The following is an 18,816-nucleotide window of genomic DNA, read 5'->3' as shown; positions in this document are numbered from 1 at the left end:
TCAGGAGTCTTGTTCCCATTCGGAAGGGAGCCTGCTCCTTGTCGGGTGGCCTGGACCCCCGGCTCAGAGGTTGGCCGTCTCCGCAGGCTTGTTATCGGTCTCCCCAGTTCCATTTCTGCCAAGGAAAGGGAAACTGATTTTCTTTAAGGTTAAATGAGCCAATTTTATCCCTAAAGGCACGTTAGATGTTATGGTTTCTCATTATATGAATTTTATGCCCTCATAGTTGAAACAGTAATTCCTCAACCTGCTAAAGTGTTATTCTTTTTTTGTGTCCGGATTTGAAGTCTGCGATATGGGGGTATGTGTCTTTAGGTTACACTCTTAACAATAATCAGTATTTCTTGTCTTCCTTCAGTGTATGTGCTCTCTGGGTCTTTGCTTTGAGTTGCAACCAAGGTGATGGATGAATAACCTGAACTATACCTGGTATCACTCTTCACTTGGGTTTGGCTTCAGAGCATGAATTTGACATCAAATTTGTTTTGCAATGTCTTCTAGTTCATCTTTTTATTTTTTCTTTGTTGTATAATCAGGTAAACAAATGTTACAGAGTATCTGTATAGTCACATCTCACTGGCAACTTGAAGTGTATAGATGTCCTGTTTTTCTAGAATTTATTAAATATGGGTAAGAATGTTCCATCCTTTAGAATTGTGACTACAAGGCAAGTCCCATCCCTTTCCAACGTGCCCCTGGCTGTGAGTGTGGGATGAAAGGAGGTTGGGCAGCGCTTGCCTTGGTCCTTGGCACAGGGTACTAACACACACGTGTTTTTCTCCACAGTGAAGCCCACCGTCATCGATGTGGACATCTATGTTAACAGCATCGGTCCCGTGTCCTCAATAAACATGGTAAGACGCTGTTTTCTTTTCTGACCTGACAGTATTTCTGTCCATTCTTGCTCGCGTCCTCACCGTGGGTTTCCATCCGAGATTGATCGTGTGGTTTTAAACTCAGAATTGGCTTCTTAAACCTGTGGCAATCATTGGTAGCTTCGGTGTTGGAAATGGTAAAACTCGAGGAGTGGCGTTTGTGACACTAGCAGTGGGTCACTGCTCTGAGGATGGATAGTGTCTCACCCCCCGCCTTGTCCGCACGTGGATCTCCAGGTGATGTGACTTGCGCTTGTGCTGTCGCTGGCTGAGTCTGACCTCACTGATACTGGGGATGAATAGAAATGATGTTTGTACTTTTGTTCATTCTTTCATGATCCAGAGGACCTGCATTTCATTAGTGTTTCTCAGGAAAGGATCTGAGATTACCCGGCTCAGACCTCTGTCTGCAGTTTGAACTCTGAGGGTAAACATGCTGCCTTTCTTTTTTTTACCAGGAGAAAGTATGGGACCAAGTGTGTGGTTTCCCCGAGTCGGGTGTTTTCACAGTCAGAAGTAAAGTGAGCCCCAGAAGTAACTGTTCGCAGGCTAGAGAATGCCTTCCCTGTACCAGAGGTTGGCTCTTAGGAAGGGGCTGTGCTGGCATCTGTCACTGCAGGCAGATCTTGCGGGATTCCAGGAGCAGGCACTTGCCTCACCCACCCGGCAGTGGCAGGAGCTCCTGGACGCAGGGGGCCTCCTTTGTGCTTCCCTGCTCCACAGTGGCTCCTGGATTCGGGGGACACGTGAGGCTGACAGGGGGCGTTGCACGGTGCCAACTGAAAATGCCATCCTTTCATTGTATGATTCTGTAGTTGGACGTAACCCTTCCAAAATGAATCGCAAAATCATTTCTTTTCATTGCCAGATAATGCAAATGTTCATGTTCTCTTTGATGAATATATAAAGGTTCCATGTGGGGGTGAAGTGATATTCAGTGGGGGTGACTCACTTAAAAATCCCCCATGTCACCCGTAAACTGGAGATGGGGCACCAGCAAGGAGGTGACGTGAATAAAAGAGGGTTCACCGCACACAACCTGTGGGCTGCAGATTGTGAACGTAAACTGCAAGTGTGATCCCCTCCCCTGGTAAATAATTCTTCGGTTGACCACATAGAGTCATCACTTCTTAGTTTGCTTCTTATTCTGGAGTTCTGTTATGTTAGTTACACAACACTTCATTCAGACGCTGACACTACAACAGAAGTGCCCCCATGGACACATAGTCACAATGTCATTTTAGGGACAGCGGCTTGCACCTGGGGTTCTGGGGGTTTTTCATGAACTCCTGTAACGTTGAGATCCACCTTGTGCCCAGGGTTAGGCTTTGCTGTTGGAATGGACAGACATCTCTGTATGAAAACCCTACACCGCAGGAGAGGCTGAGAGTAAGTGACAGTCTCCCACAAGGCGGTAAGGACTTTGTTAATGACAGGCACCCCGCCCCCGGAAAGCCTGCAGTTGGAGTAGATTGCTCCAATGAGGTCTTCTCAGCCTGACGCCTGGCCGCTAGGCAGGAGCCTGCCAGGTGGGACAGCGTGGGAAGGTCCCCGTGAAAGGGCAGACGGCAGGTTTGGCACGCGGTTGGAGTCTGAGGGGCTGACGTGCTGCTTGAATGCCACGTGGTGGGCGGAGCTGGGTTGTGCGGGGGCTGAGGCTCTGACCGTAGTCACGTCACCCTCAGGCCCCAGACAGACCCCGCATGGGGAAAGTGTGTGGACACTTCCATGTGAGGTGTGTGCACGTCCAGCTTCACGAGAGATTAGTTCAAATCCAGATTTATAAACAAACCATCAGGGAACCCAGGGAACCAGAGCAAAGACAGGTGCAGGGCTGAGTGACCAGAGGAGGGAACATGCAGGACCCCCAAGGGAGGTTTCAGAGGCCTCAGAAGGTAGGGGCTTCTGCGTTGCTTTTTTTTGTTTTTAAGTTTAAACTTTTATTTTTAAAAAGATTTATTTTTTTGGAGCAGTTTTAGGTTAACAGCAAAATTGAGAGGAAGGTCCAGAGAAGGTCCCATATCCTCCCTGCCCCCTCCCCCCACATGCATAGCCTCCTCCACTATCAACATCCCCCACCAGGTGGTACATTTGTACGAGCAGTGAACACACGCTGACATGTCATCATCACCCAAAGCCTGTAGTTGACACTAGAATTCACCTTTGGTGTTAACATCTGTGGGTCTGGACAAGTGTGTAATGACACGTTTCCACCGTTACACAGAGTAGTGTCGCTGCCCTGAAAATTCTCTCTGCACATCTGCTTCCTCAAGGGTGAGTATTTCTAGCCTTTGTCTTCATGGCACTTTGTTTAGAAGTTGGAATGATACAAGGCTTCTTCTCACGTTGCTAAGTACATCACATGTACCCACTCTGTCTATGAAACCTAATGACACAGTTTGAAAAGAATGTGAAATGCTTTAAAGTGGACCTCGTGAAAAATAAGAGCAATTTAAAAGCAGAGAACTGACTGTTTAAGTGGGTTTTGGGGACTGAGTCATCAATAATAATTTTAAAAAAGGTGAGAGAGACTAAAGCAAATTTAAAATACATTCTGAGAAAAAGGTGCAATTTAGAGACGTGTACAGGATTGAAAGATATAAATTTTTATTGTGGTTTTGACCATAAGCTAAATAAAGTCTTGTAAAATTATGCCCCCCCCCAATATTCATTTAACCATCAAGTAAAGAGAGAAAACAGCTGTTTCTTCCTCCCCTTCTCCTCTTTCCTACTTGTCTGCTTCTTCTATTGGTGTTATTAGTACTGAAGATTCAGCTTCAGACATCCTCTCCACTAAAGAAAAATGAAGTTGCATTTCAGTCTCTTGTTTAACAGATTGATTTTCATTATCTTGTCTCTCCTGGAGTTTTTGCTTTTTCTGGTTACAGAGATTAGAAATGGTTCAGCTGGGGTGAGGAGAATCTTTCTTTACAAAGCTTCAGTCACATCCTCTGTCTTTGTCGTTATGACATATCGAAATGTGCACAGTTCCTTACAGAGATGGTGTGTGGTTTGTTTCAGGCCCATAGGGGCTGCATATAAAGGGGCTTGAGAGTTTATTTTTGAGAATTTTCACTGTAAGAAACCTTTCAGGAAAGGAAGAAAGAAAACCAGTGCTTGATACCTATTCTTGGCCATCAGCCTGTGTTGTTGGATCTTCATGAGACTGTGGGAGAGAAGATAAGTCTTTCCCACGTGTGTGTTGGTGAGTGAGCTGGAGCCCACGGGGACAGAGAACCCAGATACCTAGTTCTGACCCCACTGTGTCTCTGCGGTTGGTGTGAACCACAGCCCAGCCCCTGCAGAGCTAAAGCTCTAGCTTAGGACTTGAGATGAAACAGGCTCAAGGGTGAGTCTCCTGCTAGGACCACTTTCCTTTTATTAAAAAAAAAAATTAATAGAGTTGGTTTTTTTAAAGTAGTTCAAACGTTTTCCTCCAGCTTTGTTGAGATGTAATTGACATATAACATTATATAAGCTGAAGATGAAGTACCGGGTGATTGGCTGTGTGTACACATCGCGAAATGATGACCACAGCAAGGTTCGTTAACACTTCCGTCACCCGACTTAGTTCTGTTTTTGTGGTGAGATCTTTCAAGATCTACTCTCTTAGCAAGTATCAAGTGTATAATACTGTGCTGTTAACGGTGGTCACCACGCCATATGTACATCCCTGCAACTTGCTCATCTCAGCACCTGGAAGGTTGTACCCTTCGAGCAACATTTACCCGTAAGTAACCACCCCCCACCCCATCCCTGGAAACCACCAATCTACTCTCTGTTTCAATGATTTCAGGTTTTTTAAATTCCACATATAAGTAAGAGCATACAATTCTTATTTTACTATGTCTGACTTACTTCATTTAGCATAATTTTAAATTTGCAGAGATTGGGTAGAAATCACGGAAAGTTCCCATATATTTCTGTGTGCGCATGCACGCGTGCATGTACACACACACACTCACTCCTACTGTTAACATCTTGCGTCAGTGTGGTACGTTTGTTACCATTGTTGAGTGGCTGTTGACACATTGTTATTAACTGGAGTCCGCAGTCTGCGTCGGGATTCATTTTTGATGCTGCATGTTCTGCGGGGTTTCACAAGTGTGTGATGACATGTATAGTGTGTTCACCATTGTTGTACCATCCAAGGTGTTTTCACTACCTTAAAAATCCTCTGTGCTCCACCTGTTCATACCTCATTCCTCACTAACCCTTGGCAGCCACTGATCTTTTTACTGTCTCCATAGTTTTGCTTTTTCCAGAAAGTGGTATAGGTGGAATCATAGAGCATGCAGCCTTCTAAGGCTGGCTGATTCCCCTCTGTGTTTAACCGAGCTGGTATAAGCTACCATCTGAGGGTATCCAGGACCTAGTGGTTGAGTGGATATGATGTCACTGTAACAGCTGGTTGTGACTGTGTGTTACCCAGAAATTAAGGAGGAGGCTGTGGAGATCAAAGAGACAGGTTAAAAATCACTGGAATATGCTCCGTTATATGACCCATGGCCTAAAAGGATAGAACTCGCAGGAGGGCGTGCAGCCAGGGGTGGGGTGGGGGAGCGTATGCAGCTTGCTGTGACATCTGTGAACCTCATCTCTGCTCCTGGCCACTTGGGGCTGCAGTTTTGAGAGGTGAGTTTGGCGACCATGTGGAATCACAGAAAGGCCAGGAGAGAAGAAAGTAAATTCCATTCCAGAAGGGTCTGTTGTCCCTGGAGGATGTCCATTGCTTTGTGAAACTTTTCTGAAGGATCCTCAGCTCAGGAAAGTCCAAAAGAAGGGGAGGCTGCCACACCACAGTGCCACCCTTGTTCTGGTCTTTGCATTTGTGCTGCTTAAGATCCATCTCAGTTTTCGAGTCTGTAGTTTGATATCCTTCATCAGGTTGGGAAAATTATGGCCATTATTTCTTAAAATACTGCTTCTGCACCGTTCTGTCTTTTCATGTTCTAGGACTCCAGTCCTGTGAATGTTATGCATTGCTCCCAAGTCCCGTTTGTCCCTTAGGATTTCTTCCCATCCCTTCGCCCACCAAGCTCACTCAGTGCACACCTTCCAGCCTGCGTCTCAGCATCTCAAGACACTCCTCATGTGTCTATTATCTGAAAGCCGTCTGTTGCGTTCTTAATTTCAGTTACTGTGATTTTTTTTTTTTGCATCTTTTTTTTTTTAGTTGAAGTCTAGTCAGTTTACAATGTTGTGTCAATTTCTGGTGTACAGCATAATGTTTCTGTTGTACACATACGTACATATATTCATTTTCACATCCTTTTTCATTGTAAGTTACTATGAGATACTGAATATAGTTCCCTGTGCTGTACAGTAGAAACTTGTTGTTCATCTGTTTTATATATAGTAGTTAGTACCTGCAAATCTCCAGCTCCCAGTTTACCCCTTCCCACCCCCATTCTCCCTGGTAACCATACATTTGTTTTCTATGTATTTGAGTCTGTTTCTGTGTTGTAAATAAGTTCATTTGTCTTTTTTGAAAATTCCACACATAAGTGATATCATACGGTATTTTTCTTTGTCTTTCTGACTTCATTTAGAATGACAATCTTCAAGTCCATCCATGTTGCTGCAAATGGCAGTATTTCATTCTGTGTTACGGCTGAGTAGTGTTCCATTGTATAAATACACTACAGCTTCTTCATCCAGTCATCTGTCGATGGACATTGAGGCTGTTGCCATGTCTTGGCTGTTGTAAATGTAAACAGTGCTGCTGTGGACATTGGGGTGCATGTATCATTCTGAGTTATTTTCATTTCTAAAATTTTAATTTTGTTTGTTACTAACAGACATCGATTTTCTGGTGAAATTCCACATCTTGCACTCTGTTTTCCTGAACGCGTTAATCGTTAAATTCATGGCTAACAGCTGTAGTATCTGATTATCCGTGGTACCGTTTTTATCATCTCATTTGTTGCTTGGCCGCATTTTTTGTCTGCCTGGTAATTTTGATTGTGTACAAAAGTGGCAGAGACTTCCGGCACCATTCCCTCTCATGTCTGGAGGTCGGAGCTTGCATAGGGGCTGTTCTACCATCTTGCTGAGGCTCAGGTGAGCTCTGGTCCCCTCCGGCCCTGTGGACAGCTCCCCAGGGGTCCCGACAGAGGGCTCAGGATGCTTCCCAGGGCCCCTGCCAAATGATCCTGAACTCTAGTGTTTATACCTCTGACAATGTGAAATGGCTGAAAATTCTGTTCTTCTTTTTGAGCCATTTTTTTCCAGTTGCTTTTTAACCTCTTGACCCTGTGCAACTTAGCGTATAAATGTACTGAGGGAAAGCCCATGTTGTTTGGCTCATTCCCCCATCATCTCTTCTCTCTAAAGCCATGGCCCTCCTGTTCCTCCTTGCGCTCTGCTGGGTCCTCACCCTCAGCAGCCACTCCCCACCCAGCATCAGAGGCGGGCAGGAGGTGAGCTCTGCAGAGAGCGCGCTGCTCACGTAAGCCTGCCTCCTTGGTGTCTGGCCTCATCAAATAACGTCCAGCTTTTCTATTGTTCTTACTGAGAGTGTTGGCCTAGGAGAAGCTGTCCCGTCACAGCCATGCATTTTCAACCAACATTTTAGGTTTAGTTAGAATAAGGTTGAATTTCTAATAGTCGGCAAGGAAGTAACTTGGAGCCAAGAGTTAAGCCCTGTGACACTTTGCTGTGGGATCTCCTTCTCGCTTCAGTAACCTTCCCAGATGTCTTCAGGTTAGTGAGGAAGAGAGAGGTTTTCTAAACTCCAGCGTGTGCAGGTTTCCCCTATAAATAATGTCTCTTTGAGGGAAACTAAAGGGAGTTAGTGATGTATTTCTTCTAGCTGTATCAGCGCGAGGAAACAGAGCTGTGGTCTGTTAGCGGTTGTTTAAGAAGATGGTTTTGTATGTAGCTTTAACGTCCTTTTAAGAAATGGAAAGTAATATTTTTATATGTAAAGCTTGTGTGCTTGAGATTTGATTTATCACTAGACAGAAAGCCCTTGCCAAATAGAAATAGTAATGATGGTGTCTACAATATACATGTTATTAACTAAATCAGTAGAATATATTGAGAGAGCCACGCAGGATGAATGGAAATGATTTCTGGAATTAAGAAAAATCTTCAAAAAGAGAAGATGATATTGAAAAGCTTTAAAAGCTAATAAAGGCTTTTAAAACCAGAGCTCCAGTGAACCTCAGTCTGGAGCAGGTGCCCATTTGACTGTGAGCCCTTGAGGCCAAAACCCTCAGCTCTTTCTGGTCCCTTGGGATTAAGTCGAGAGGCCCCAGTGGACGAATAAATAAGATTCTTGCGCACCAGCTCCTTCAGGTGTGTGAATAGCTTATTTTTCTTTTCATCTTGAGCTTTTCCATTTCTGTTGGATATCTCACAGTTGATTTCCCTCACTTTTCACAGCGTGGGCTACAGTTTGGACCTCGGAAAAGAACACTGTTTTTATGTTGCATATAAAAAGCGTTTTCTGAAAGGGAGGGCCGCCCCGCCCTGTCGACTCCAGTCCACCATTGAAGTCCTTCCCCAGTGTGTTAGGCTGTGACCTTATTTGGAAACAGAGTCACTGCAGTGTAACTAATTAAGATGGGGTCGTACTGGAGAAGGGTGAGCCCTACTCCAGCATGACTGGTGTCTCTCTAAAGAGGGGAAGTTTGGAGACAGACACGCACACAAGGGGGACACCATGTGAAGATGAAGGCAGAGATCTACAGGCCAGGAGATGCCAAAGATGCCAGCAAACCCACCAGCAGCTGGGAGAGAGAGAGGCTAGGACCAGATCCTCCCTCTGGGTGCTCAGATGGAACCACCCCTGCTGACACCTTGGCGTCGGGCTTCCAGCCTCCAGACAGTGAGATGAGACATGGCTGTTGCCTGAGCCACCTGGTTTGGGGCACTCCGTTATGGGAACCCTAGCAAACCGACCTCGGGCTCGTCCCCCGTTTTGCAGGCTCTAGCCGTTTCTAAGAGATGCTCACGTTTCACGTGACTCTGACTTGACCAGGGAGGACGCAGTTCCCCCCACCCTCACCTCCCTCTCTGGGGATCCCTCCGTCCCTGGACAGCTGCTCTCCTGCTTAGGTTCCGTCCGTCGCTGTCTCGTGGGTCCCAGAACTGCCCGGTGAGGGAGGGGTTCCTGTTCCACTTGAAAGCGGGACCACGAGACCCGCCCATGGAGAGTAAGTGGAAGTTGGCTGGAATCCAGGGCTGGTCTTGGGGTGTGAGCGCTCCTTCCTGAGTGCCCCGCTTTGAGAAGCCGCGCTGTTCCCTTGTTCTGGAAGAGCCAGGCTGGATCCTGTGACTGGGCACTGCTGCTCTCAGCTCCCGGGCAGCAAGGCTCGCTGTGTGGGTGTGGGGGGTTTCAGGGGGACACTGGACCGGACCCAGTGCAGTGGGAGGACCCAGATGCGGGAGGGAGAGTGGCGCTCCATCCCCCCGGGGCATGCATCATGTCAGATCCTTCTGGCCACTGCACCCCGGGTATGACCAGGGCTTGTGTGTCCCAGAGTCAGGATGAGCCCTGCGTGTTAATGACACCCCCACAGCCGTGGTGGCTGGGACACCCCCTCATGGGTGATAACCACTTGTTTACCACCGTCTCCCCCAGGAGACTCCGAAGTCCCCCAGGGCCCAGATGTATGATCTCTCGTCCCCCATCCTGGCACAGATGCATGACTCAGAGCAGGCTTCCAGTCAAGACCTGGGCAGCGAGGATGAATGGGGAAGGAATCAAGCAATCTAAGAAGCTGCTTAGCAGAGTCCGGTGGGGAGCATGTGGGGATGGGAGTTCTCGGGGCAGGGCCTTACGTCTTGTTCGCACTGCCAGGCACAGGACACCACACACCCGTGTGGACCGGCCGTGCACACCTTTATCCTCTGATTCAGGTTTGAGAGGCCCAGAGCCACAGGGCGCTCCCCAACCTTTGTGCCTCTCGTGGTACCCGCCAGCCGCGCGGTGCTGCGCACGTGCCTGTGTTCGGTCCCTTTTTCCTTCCGGTTTTATTGGTGCACAGTTGGCACGCGGCTCTGTGTAACTGTAAGGTGTGCAGCATCACGATTTGGTTTACATGCATCTTGAAATGATGACCACAGTAAGCTTAGTGACCGTCTGTCATCTCGTATACATACAGGCTTTGTTCTAAATCGGTCTGATATGAGCACTCATTTTGCCCTGCTCCCTGTGTGTACTTGTGTGTGTGAGGTATTGCAGTTACACTTCCCAGCCTGGTGCCAGCGGCCTTATGTGGGAGATGTCCCGTGGGGCCCAGCACCGCTCTCCTCTGCCCACCAGAGCTGAATGATTGGGGCGCCCCCCCCCCCCGATGTGGGCTGACTTAGCCCTTCTTTGCGGCAGGGCCGACTGCTGTGGGCGTGCTTGTAGTCGGTGCTGGCCCCTGGCCTGGTGGCTTCCGGGCCCTGGCTCATGTGGAGGCTGCTGGCTGCTGGTAGGTGGGGCTGGGTCCTGGAGGGGATGGCGGGAGGGCCTGGGGCCCCAGGGCTGCTGTCGCTTTGCTGGTGGGCAGGGCTGGGTCCGGGAGCCCCACTGGTAGATGGATTCAGGTCCTGAAGCAGCCGAGTGGGGGACCTTGGGAGGGGCCTGGGGCTGGTGCCAGCCCCCCAGTGGGTGGGACTGGGTCCTCACACAGCTGACTGCTTGACTTAGGGGCCCTGGGATTGGTGCTGGCCTGCTGGGGGGTGGGTGAGCCCCCAGCGCTAATAAGCTGGAGGGAAGGTTACAAAATGGCTTGCCAGCACCAATGTCCACGTGGTAGCAGAAGCTCCCCTAAATGGCTGTTGTCAGTGTCCATGTTCCCAAGGTGAGCTCCAGTTGCCTCCTGACTCTCCCAAATCAGAAGGTGGGTCTGACCCAGGCTTCTTCAAATGCCTGCTCTATCCTGGGTCCTAGAGCACGTGAGACTTTGTGTGAGCCCGTGAGTGCGGAGTACTTCCCACCGCCCGCTGGCTCTCCAGAAATGAAGCCTCCCAGGCTTTCAAAGCCAGACGTCTGGGGTCTCGTCTTCCTGGTGCAGGACCTTCGGGCAGTGGAGCTTGATGGGGGCCTTGAGCCTCCTGCTCCTGAAGGAGGCTCTGCAGTTGTGATTGTCTCCCCATTGGTGGTTCTCCTCCAACCCTCCGCCAGGAGTGGGGGTCTTGGCTACACCCTGTCTCTGCCCCTCCTGCCTATCTCGTTGTGGTTCCTTCTTTAGTTCTGGAAAATCTTTTCTGCTTGTCTTTATTCATTCTCATAGACAGAAGCCCTGTGAACAGTTGCAGTTTTGGTGTACCCCTGGGAGGAGGTGAGCAGGGTCTTCTGCTCCTCGGTCTCAGCCACTCCAGTCTGTTAGGTCTCTTTAGCCAGGCAGGTGTGCGTGCGCCTTGCCCCAAGTCCGAAGGGGAGATCAGCAACGTGCCTGATGTAGAAGAGAAGTGAAAAGAAATGTGTTCGTCTGTAGTTCTGTCCAGATGCGATGCTGTCACTCAAACTGCTAGAATGATTTAGGTTTTTTGGAAAAGATACTGCAGTTTAAAAGCACGCTAGTTAGGTAATGTTTTCTGTCGAGTGGTGATGCTGTTAAGTGGGGATTATTTCCCCACCCAAGTGTCTGATGTTCTGACAACATTGTTTTCATAGAGATGACCGCAAATGTCATTTCAGATTGACTCCAGTGGAAGTGGCTTACGTTGCCGTGTCTGGGGTTTCCCGAGGGCACAGACACCGCCGGGCCCTGTGTGAGCATCCCAGGGCATCACCCCCAGACACGGGGTTCTGCATGGGGTCCTGTCACTCCCCAAACCCAGGCACTCTTCTGTGAGGAAGGAGCCCCACGAACATGGGCCACGTCCCCTCCTTCTCAGCCGTCCTGTGGTGCCACACCCCTGCTCTCCTTCTTTCTTGAGCTTTCGACACTGCCGCCGTCACCTGGTCCCTGGGGTCAGGGAGGTGCAGTGGCCGGGATCACAGAAGCTGCAGGAAGCCTGCCTGGAACTTTCCCAGATGCAGCTGGCCGCTCAGGAGTGTGTGGGGCCTCGTCCTCCAAAGTGCCGAGCACAGGTGCAGGGGGGGATGGACAGTGTCAGAGCCACCCCAGGAGGGACCCCAGGAGGGACCCCAGGAAGGCCGAGGGCTCGGGCGGGAGGGAGGGAGGGAGGGAAACAGCGATCTTTCCCGAGAAAGAGTGAACAACGCGTGTATCTTCTGCCCCTCACTGGTGATCACTGAGGAGTTGAGCGAGGGAGGTGGGCCTTCGTGGAGACACTCACTTCCCTCTGCTTCCCGGACTGTGGATGGCGGTGGCGGGCGCCTTGTGCTCGTGGGGACATCGGCGATCCATGCTCCCAGGTGCATCCCGGGCTGGCAGCCCCTGTCCGCCCAGTGTCTCGTCTCCGAGCCCTGCCCTGCTGGGGAGGGGTGTCCCCGCTGGCCCCCAGCTGCCCCTCTGCTCCTCTCTCCTGCACTGATGGCTGTCTTCTGCCCCTTGGAACTTTGCTCCTGGAGCGCTTTCCTTTGTATCTTTAATTTTTTCCTGCTCTTTCTTCAGGCTTGCGCTGTCTTTTGCCTGGGCTGTGTCATAATTTCCTAATTGGCTTTCCCACGTGAAATACTCTCTCTTCCATGCCGTCTTCACTGTAGGTGCCGCTGTCTTCCTGGAGGTGGGTCTGAGTTCAGTGCTCTTCTGCTCAGAAACCTTGTGGGGTCCCAGGCGCCTGTAGAAGGTCCTCCCGCGGTTTGCCTCCAGCCTCCCTCAGCCTCGCTGTGCACTGTGCTGTCAGAAGCGCGATGCTTTGGGTGTGCTGGACCAGCAGCCTGCCCCCAGCTTCCCTTGTGTTCCACGCCTCTGCTCATCCTGGTCCTCTCCTGGGATGACTGTCTAGTTTATCCTTCTATAAACATGATATTCGCTCTCCAAGGCTCACGTTGACGCCCTCCCTGACTCCACAAGACGCCACCATCGTTCAGTTGGTGCCTTTTTTCAGCTACTGTTGGAGTAAAAACAGACAAGACAAACAAACCCTTCAGTGGTGGCACTCAGGTCATATACTCCATACATCCTGTCGGCTGAATGTACGTCTGACCCCAGACATTTTAAGCTGCTCCCGGAGGTCACTGCCTGGGAGCTGTGCTTTGTGTCACCCGCTGCGATTACCAGGGGTTCCGTGCCCGTGGAAGAGGTTTGTGAAATTCAGTTGTAAGACAATAACCCTCAAACTGGAAAGACGGTAATAAATGTTAAGAATTAATTCAACACTGAAGTTGTTTATTTTTAAATACGGGAGTCCTACTCCAGACCAATCGTGATTCTAGGGTCCTGAAAAAGTTTGTCAACGAGAGCACGAAGCTGGTATCCACGATACTTGGTAAATCACGGACAGTAGGACAGTTGGACAGTTGCTTGGTGAGGGTAAGTGAATAGTGCCTGGACTTTCAGAAAGGAGAGAGGGGCCAGTGTGGCAAAGTTCAGTGGCTCCCAGTGATGATTCTCGTGTAACTCGGTGGCTGCTCCGTGAGCCGCAGATTGGAAAGTGGGGGTGTCTGGAAGGCAGCAGGGCCCCGCAGGGCCCCTCCTGTTGTAGGGGGAACACCCAGAACAGGAGCTGGAGCAGAGGGCTTGCCCGTTACGGAAACGTTGGAGTTCTTGTCTTGAGTAAGTGAGGAAGGTACAGGAGGGCAGGGGCCCCTCGGTGTGGAGACGCACCTGACCCCAGCCTCACCTTGCTGGCCGGCACCCCGGAGGGGCCCCGGCTGCTCCCGGCTGCTCAGTAGTCACATGTAAGGAACCGCTGCACGGGGGGGGGGGGGGGGGGCGCCGAGCCAGCCCCTGGGATGGCCGTGGTGTGAGGATGTGAAAAGGAGCCCTTCCCAGCACTGAGTTTGATTCTCTGAGCCCCCAAATCAGTTTTACAACTCGGTTCTAAATAAGACCCACTGTTCAGTGGTTCATTGTGTCTGTCAGGAACGCACGGATCTTTCTTTTGTCAGAACCATATTCCTGAGGCCTGTTTTATTATTTTTTAATTAAATTTTTTTTTAATTGAAATATAGTTGATTCACAATGTTGTGTTAGTTTCAAGTATATAGCAAAGTGATTCAATTATACTTACATTCGTGTATATTTATACACACACACACACATATGTCTGTTCTTTTTCAGATTCTATTCCATGATCAGTTTTTATAAGATATTTAATACGGTTTCCTGTGCTGTACAGTAGGTCCTTGTTGGTTCGTTTTATATATAATAGTGTGTATCTGTTAATCCCTACCCCCCACTTGTCCCCTTTGGTAACCCTAAGTTTGTTTTCTGTCTGTGAGTCTATTTCTGTTTTGTAAATAAGTTCATTTGTGTCTTTTTTTGGGTTCCACACGTAAGTGATATCATATGATATTTGTCTTTGTCTGACTTGCTTCACTTAATAAGACAATCTCTGGATCTACCCATGTTGTTGCAAATGGCATTATTTCATTCCTTTTTTGTGGCTGAATAGTATTCTATTGTATATAACTATACCATATCTTTATCCAGTCATCTGTTGATGGACATTTAGGTTGCTTCCAGGTCTTGGCTATTGTAAATAGTGCTGCTATGGACAGTGGGGTGCATGTGTCTTTTTGAATTAGGGTTCTCTTCAGCTATATGCCCAGGAGTGGGACTGCAGGATCACATGGTAGGTCTATTTTTAGTTTTTAAGGAACCTCCATACTGTCCTCCATAGTGGCTGCACCAATTTACATTCCCACCAACAGCATTTATTCCCTCTCCAGCATTTATTATTTGTAGACTTTTTGATGATGGCCATTCTGACTGGTGTGAGGTGATACCTCACTGTAGTTTCGATCTGCATTTCTCTAATAATTAGTGATGTTGAGCATCTTTTCATGTGCCTGTTGGACATCTGTATCTCTGTTTTAGAGAAATGTCTATTTAGATCTTCTGCCCAGTTTTTGATTGGTTTTTTTTTTTTTTTTGATAGCTGTATAAGCCATTTGTATATTTTGGAAATCAATCCCTTGTCCGTCACATTGTTTGCATTTTCTCCCATCCTGTAGGCTGTCTTTTCCTTTCATTGATGGTATCCTTAGCTGCACAAAAGCTTGTAAGTTTAATTAGGTCCCGTTTGTGTATTTTTGTTTTTATTACCATTCCTCTAGGAGATGGATCAAAAAAATACTGCTGTGATTTATGTCAGAGTGTTCTGCCTGTGTTTTCCTCTAGGAGTTTAATACTATCTGGTCTTACATTTAGGTCTTTAATCCGTTTTGTGTTTATTTCTGTATATTAGGGAATGCTCTCATTTCATTCTTGTACAGGTAGCTGTCCAGTTTTCCCAGCACCACTTGTTTTGACTGTCTTTATTGTATCTTCTTCCCTCTTTTGTCATAGATTAATTGACCATAAGTGTGTGGGTTTATTTATGGACTTTCTGTCCTGTTGCAGTGATCTGTGTGTCTGTTTTTGTGCTAGTACCACACTGTTTTGATGACTGTAGCCCTGTAGTATAATCTGAAGTCAGGGAGCATGATTCCCCTAGCTCTGTTCTTTCTTAACATTGCTTTGGCTATTTGGGGTCTTTTGTGTTTCCATACAAATGTTAAAAATTCTGTTCTAGTTCTGTGAAAAATGCCATTGATTCCTGAGGCTGTTTTAAAGTAAATATCAGACCTCATGTGTGTGAAGGAGTGCCAGCCTTCACACACACCTCCCGGGGCTGCCACTGGGGATGCATGGTGGGCTGGTGATGCTGTTGCCGAGGCTTGACCCAAGCCTGAAATAGACTGTGGGGCTCCTCATTCTTATTTAGCCTCTCACCCACGAGAATCTGCTTCTTGTTTTATCCCCCTGGGGAGTTTGTCCTCCTTAGACACCACCCCTCCTCCTGCATCCTCACTTGGTTCAGCCTGGTCCTTCTTTCCTTGCCCTTCCACGTCCTTGTCTTTGCTTTGGCGGGTCTGCTGCCCCGCTCTCGTCCCTGCACACCAGTTACCCCGCGGCTTACGATAGCAGAGCAGGGCTGGGCGTGTGTCCTGGGGGATTGGAGTCCCGCGGATCCAGCACTGTCTGCTAAGGGCACCTCAGGCTGCGAGGTGCCCCGGGCTGGGCGAATCCCGAGACACACTTCAGTCTGCACAGACCACACTGCCTGCTGCTTTTTCCACGGAAGAGCACGTGAAATTCTGCTAGAGGACAGAACTGGAACAAAATGAGTGGCTGGGCTTTGGAGGCAGGCGGGTTGCACCTTTGCTCCCATAGGGTAGAGCCACCCGCTCCAGGTACCTAGGTACCCCGTGGACACCAAGCTGCTGGAGGGATTCTTGGGGAGAAGGAACATGTGCACACAGTGGCTGCTCTGGTCTCTTCCAGAGCAAATGTCCTATGATTTATGACACAACAAGGAAATTGGATTTTATAAAACTGAAGAAAGTCTTCACAATTTTTCTACCAACAATTAACTGCCAATGATATGCAAGATTTGCAATCCACCCACCTTTTGTTTGTAGATGCTCTGATCTGCCCCATCCTTCTCTTTCTTAATACTGAAGTCTAAAGATAGACTTGTCCTTGGAGCTGTGCAAAGGAATGAAAATGACCTGGAGTTATCAAAGAAAGCAGTAAAATTCTGTTTTCCTTTTTTTTTTGGCTTCAAAGTTACAGGTTAGATATTTTGAGAAAGACATTTGAATGAGAAAAGCAATTAAGGTTTAAGCGTTTGAAAGGAATTTACATGAGATTGAAAAAAGTGACCCTGTGAATTCAGTTCCCCTTTCTTTCTCCTCCTGAAATCGTCCAGCCTTCTCTGAGTTATTCGGTCTGTTGAAGTTGACCAGCAAGACCCTTTCTCTGTGGGGAGCTGGCCTTTCTTGTGAGGTGCCCTGGGGGGTGAAAACTCCTGCAGTGTGCAGCCTTCAAGCCGCATTTGTAGGCTATTTACTGAAAATCTCTCTCCCTCGCTCTCCAGGCATGTCGGGCAGACTAAATGCCACTCGTGAGAGAACTTCAGATGCGGTGTGCATCACACACAGTGCTCCTTATTTGGAAATTCTTTAATTTGAGCCTCTTCTGAGTTTTTTTACCCAAAACTGCAGGCAAGATTTCTGCCTTCTTCCTACATCTTATGTGGCTCTTCGGCAGCCACTCCTCACGTAGCTCCTTACCTGAACATCTAACTGGGCCATCCAAACTTCCCCTTCTTGGTTTCCGTAAAGTTAGCAACGGATTCATTTACAAAATCAGCCAATCCAGACAAACCGACAGTCGGTATCACCTTTGATCTGTGTCTTTCATGTTCTTTGGCTGCCTTGGCCCGGAGGCGTGCTGGCCAGGTGATGCTAGCAGGCTGAGGTTCAAGCTCTGAACTTAACCTCTGCAGCTCCGGGAAGACAGGGCCAAAGGGGCAGTGCTGTCTGTCCCCGACTTGCCCCCTGCAGTCCCTCTCTGCTACACTGTCCTGGACCCGAAGTGGTACAGGAGCCCCTCCGACAGGTCATCATGTGGTTGGAGGAAGGATGGCCTCCTTCAGAACATCCCTGATCTGCATGTGAGGCAGGTCTCCTGTTTTGGGTCTGATTTTGTGGTGGTTGATTTCTTTAGAGGAAACTGAGGCAGTGAATGAGGTTCTCGAAGACCAGATCTGTGTATGCGGACACAGCACCCTGGCGGCCTCGCTTGATGCAAAGGACTGCCCTCGTGGTCCCCTGTGCATCCCTACTCTTACCTGCTGACGGAAGACCTCATTCTTCACTGATTTTCACCTGGACTAGAGGGTTTCCGTAGAGCAGCTCTCCAGCCCTCCCCGGCCCTCCTGGCCCCTCTCACCATGCCAGGAAGCTACCTGCCCGGGAACCAGTCTGGAGCCTTGACCCAAGACCCTGCAGCCCCTCCCGTTACCGCTGACCTCAGCTGCTTCCACTACGTCCCTCCTCCGGGTGAAAGCTGCCAAGCAGCCTCCCAGAGCAGGTGGAGAGAGCCGGCCAGCCCTCTGCTGAGAGCCTTCTGAGGATGCCCCCCTGGCTCTTCCATGTGGCTGTGCGACTGCAGCAGCTCCCCTTCCCTGGCACTGTCCCCACTCCTCCCCTCCCCTTCCTGCTCACCAGGCCCGACTGCTCACCAGGTCTTGCCAGCTCAATGCTGCCAGAGGCTCTCGGCCGGGGAGCTCCCGGCCCCTCCTGACCACCTGTTCACATCCCATCAGTGCTTCCAGGCTTCGGGGCTTAGCTCCACCTTCCTTGCCATGGAAGTCGGGCCGTCTGCAAGGCATGGGGACTCTGTCCCTTGGCGGGTGCCATTGCTTCTGCCTGGAGTGCTCCGCTTCTCTTTGCTGTGTCACTGTTATGGTCCTTCCACTCCTGAGATGTTTTCCGCCATCGCTCCAGGCTGGGCTAAGGCCCCTTCCTGGGGTATTAGACTCTCATCACACGTCATTGTTGTCTGTCTCTCTGTAGGTTCGTGTGTTGTTCTAGGTCACAAGCTATCAGGGTTGGGGGCTCTGAGCACATGCTCGGTCCCTGTCTTATGCTCCACCTGCGTCTGACTAGCTCCTGCGTGCCTCCCCGCACTGGGCGGAAATACTTCTGTGTCTCCAGCCCAGCTCTAACGTCTGCCACCTCCCTAGTAACTCTTTCTGCAGCAAAGCCCAGGTGGCATCACTGACTGAATTGGATTTGATGGGACATTTCTCTTCCTACAACTCAGAAAACACCCCATCTGTTTTCCTGTTACTGGGATGTAAATATGTGTTTCTCCATGAGGTTAGGAGAGTGCATCGAAGAGTGGGTTAGTTACCTATTGCTGCATAACATATTGTCCCAACATTTGGGGCTTAAAGGGGCTCATTTCTTATCTCACAGTTTATGTGGTCAGAAATCTGAGCCCGGCTGAGCTGGGCCCTTTGCCCCAAGGTCTCTCCCAGGCTGGGGAGGAGGCTGGGCCTGCAGGATCTCAAGGCCTGACCGGGGGAGAGTCCG

At 49.2% G+C, this 18,816-nt stretch overlaps 1 protein-coding gene across 1 annotated transcript in view; it reads left to right on the top strand.

The window, feature by feature from the left end:
• Positions 1-18,816, top strand: part of GABRG3 (gamma-aminobutyric acid type A receptor subunit gamma3) — a 423,003-nt gene that overhangs the window by 48,628 nt on the left and 355,559 nt on the right. Inside the window, exon 3 of the mRNA XM_064480494.1 lies at positions 787-854. Within this exon, the coding sequence (XP_064336564.1) occupies positions 787-854 (68 nt within the window). The remainder of the gene's footprint in view (positions 1-786; positions 855-18,816) is intronic.

Source organism: Camelus dromedarius, chromosome 29, assembly GCF_036321535.1.
Source record: "Camelus dromedarius isolate mCamDro1 chromosome 29, mCamDro1.pat, whole genome shotgun sequence".
Taxonomy (NCBI): domain Eukaryota; kingdom Metazoa; phylum Chordata; class Mammalia; order Artiodactyla; family Camelidae; genus Camelus; species Camelus dromedarius.
Note: the sequence above shows the minus strand (reverse complement) of the source record. Positions and strands in the feature narration are given on the sequence as shown.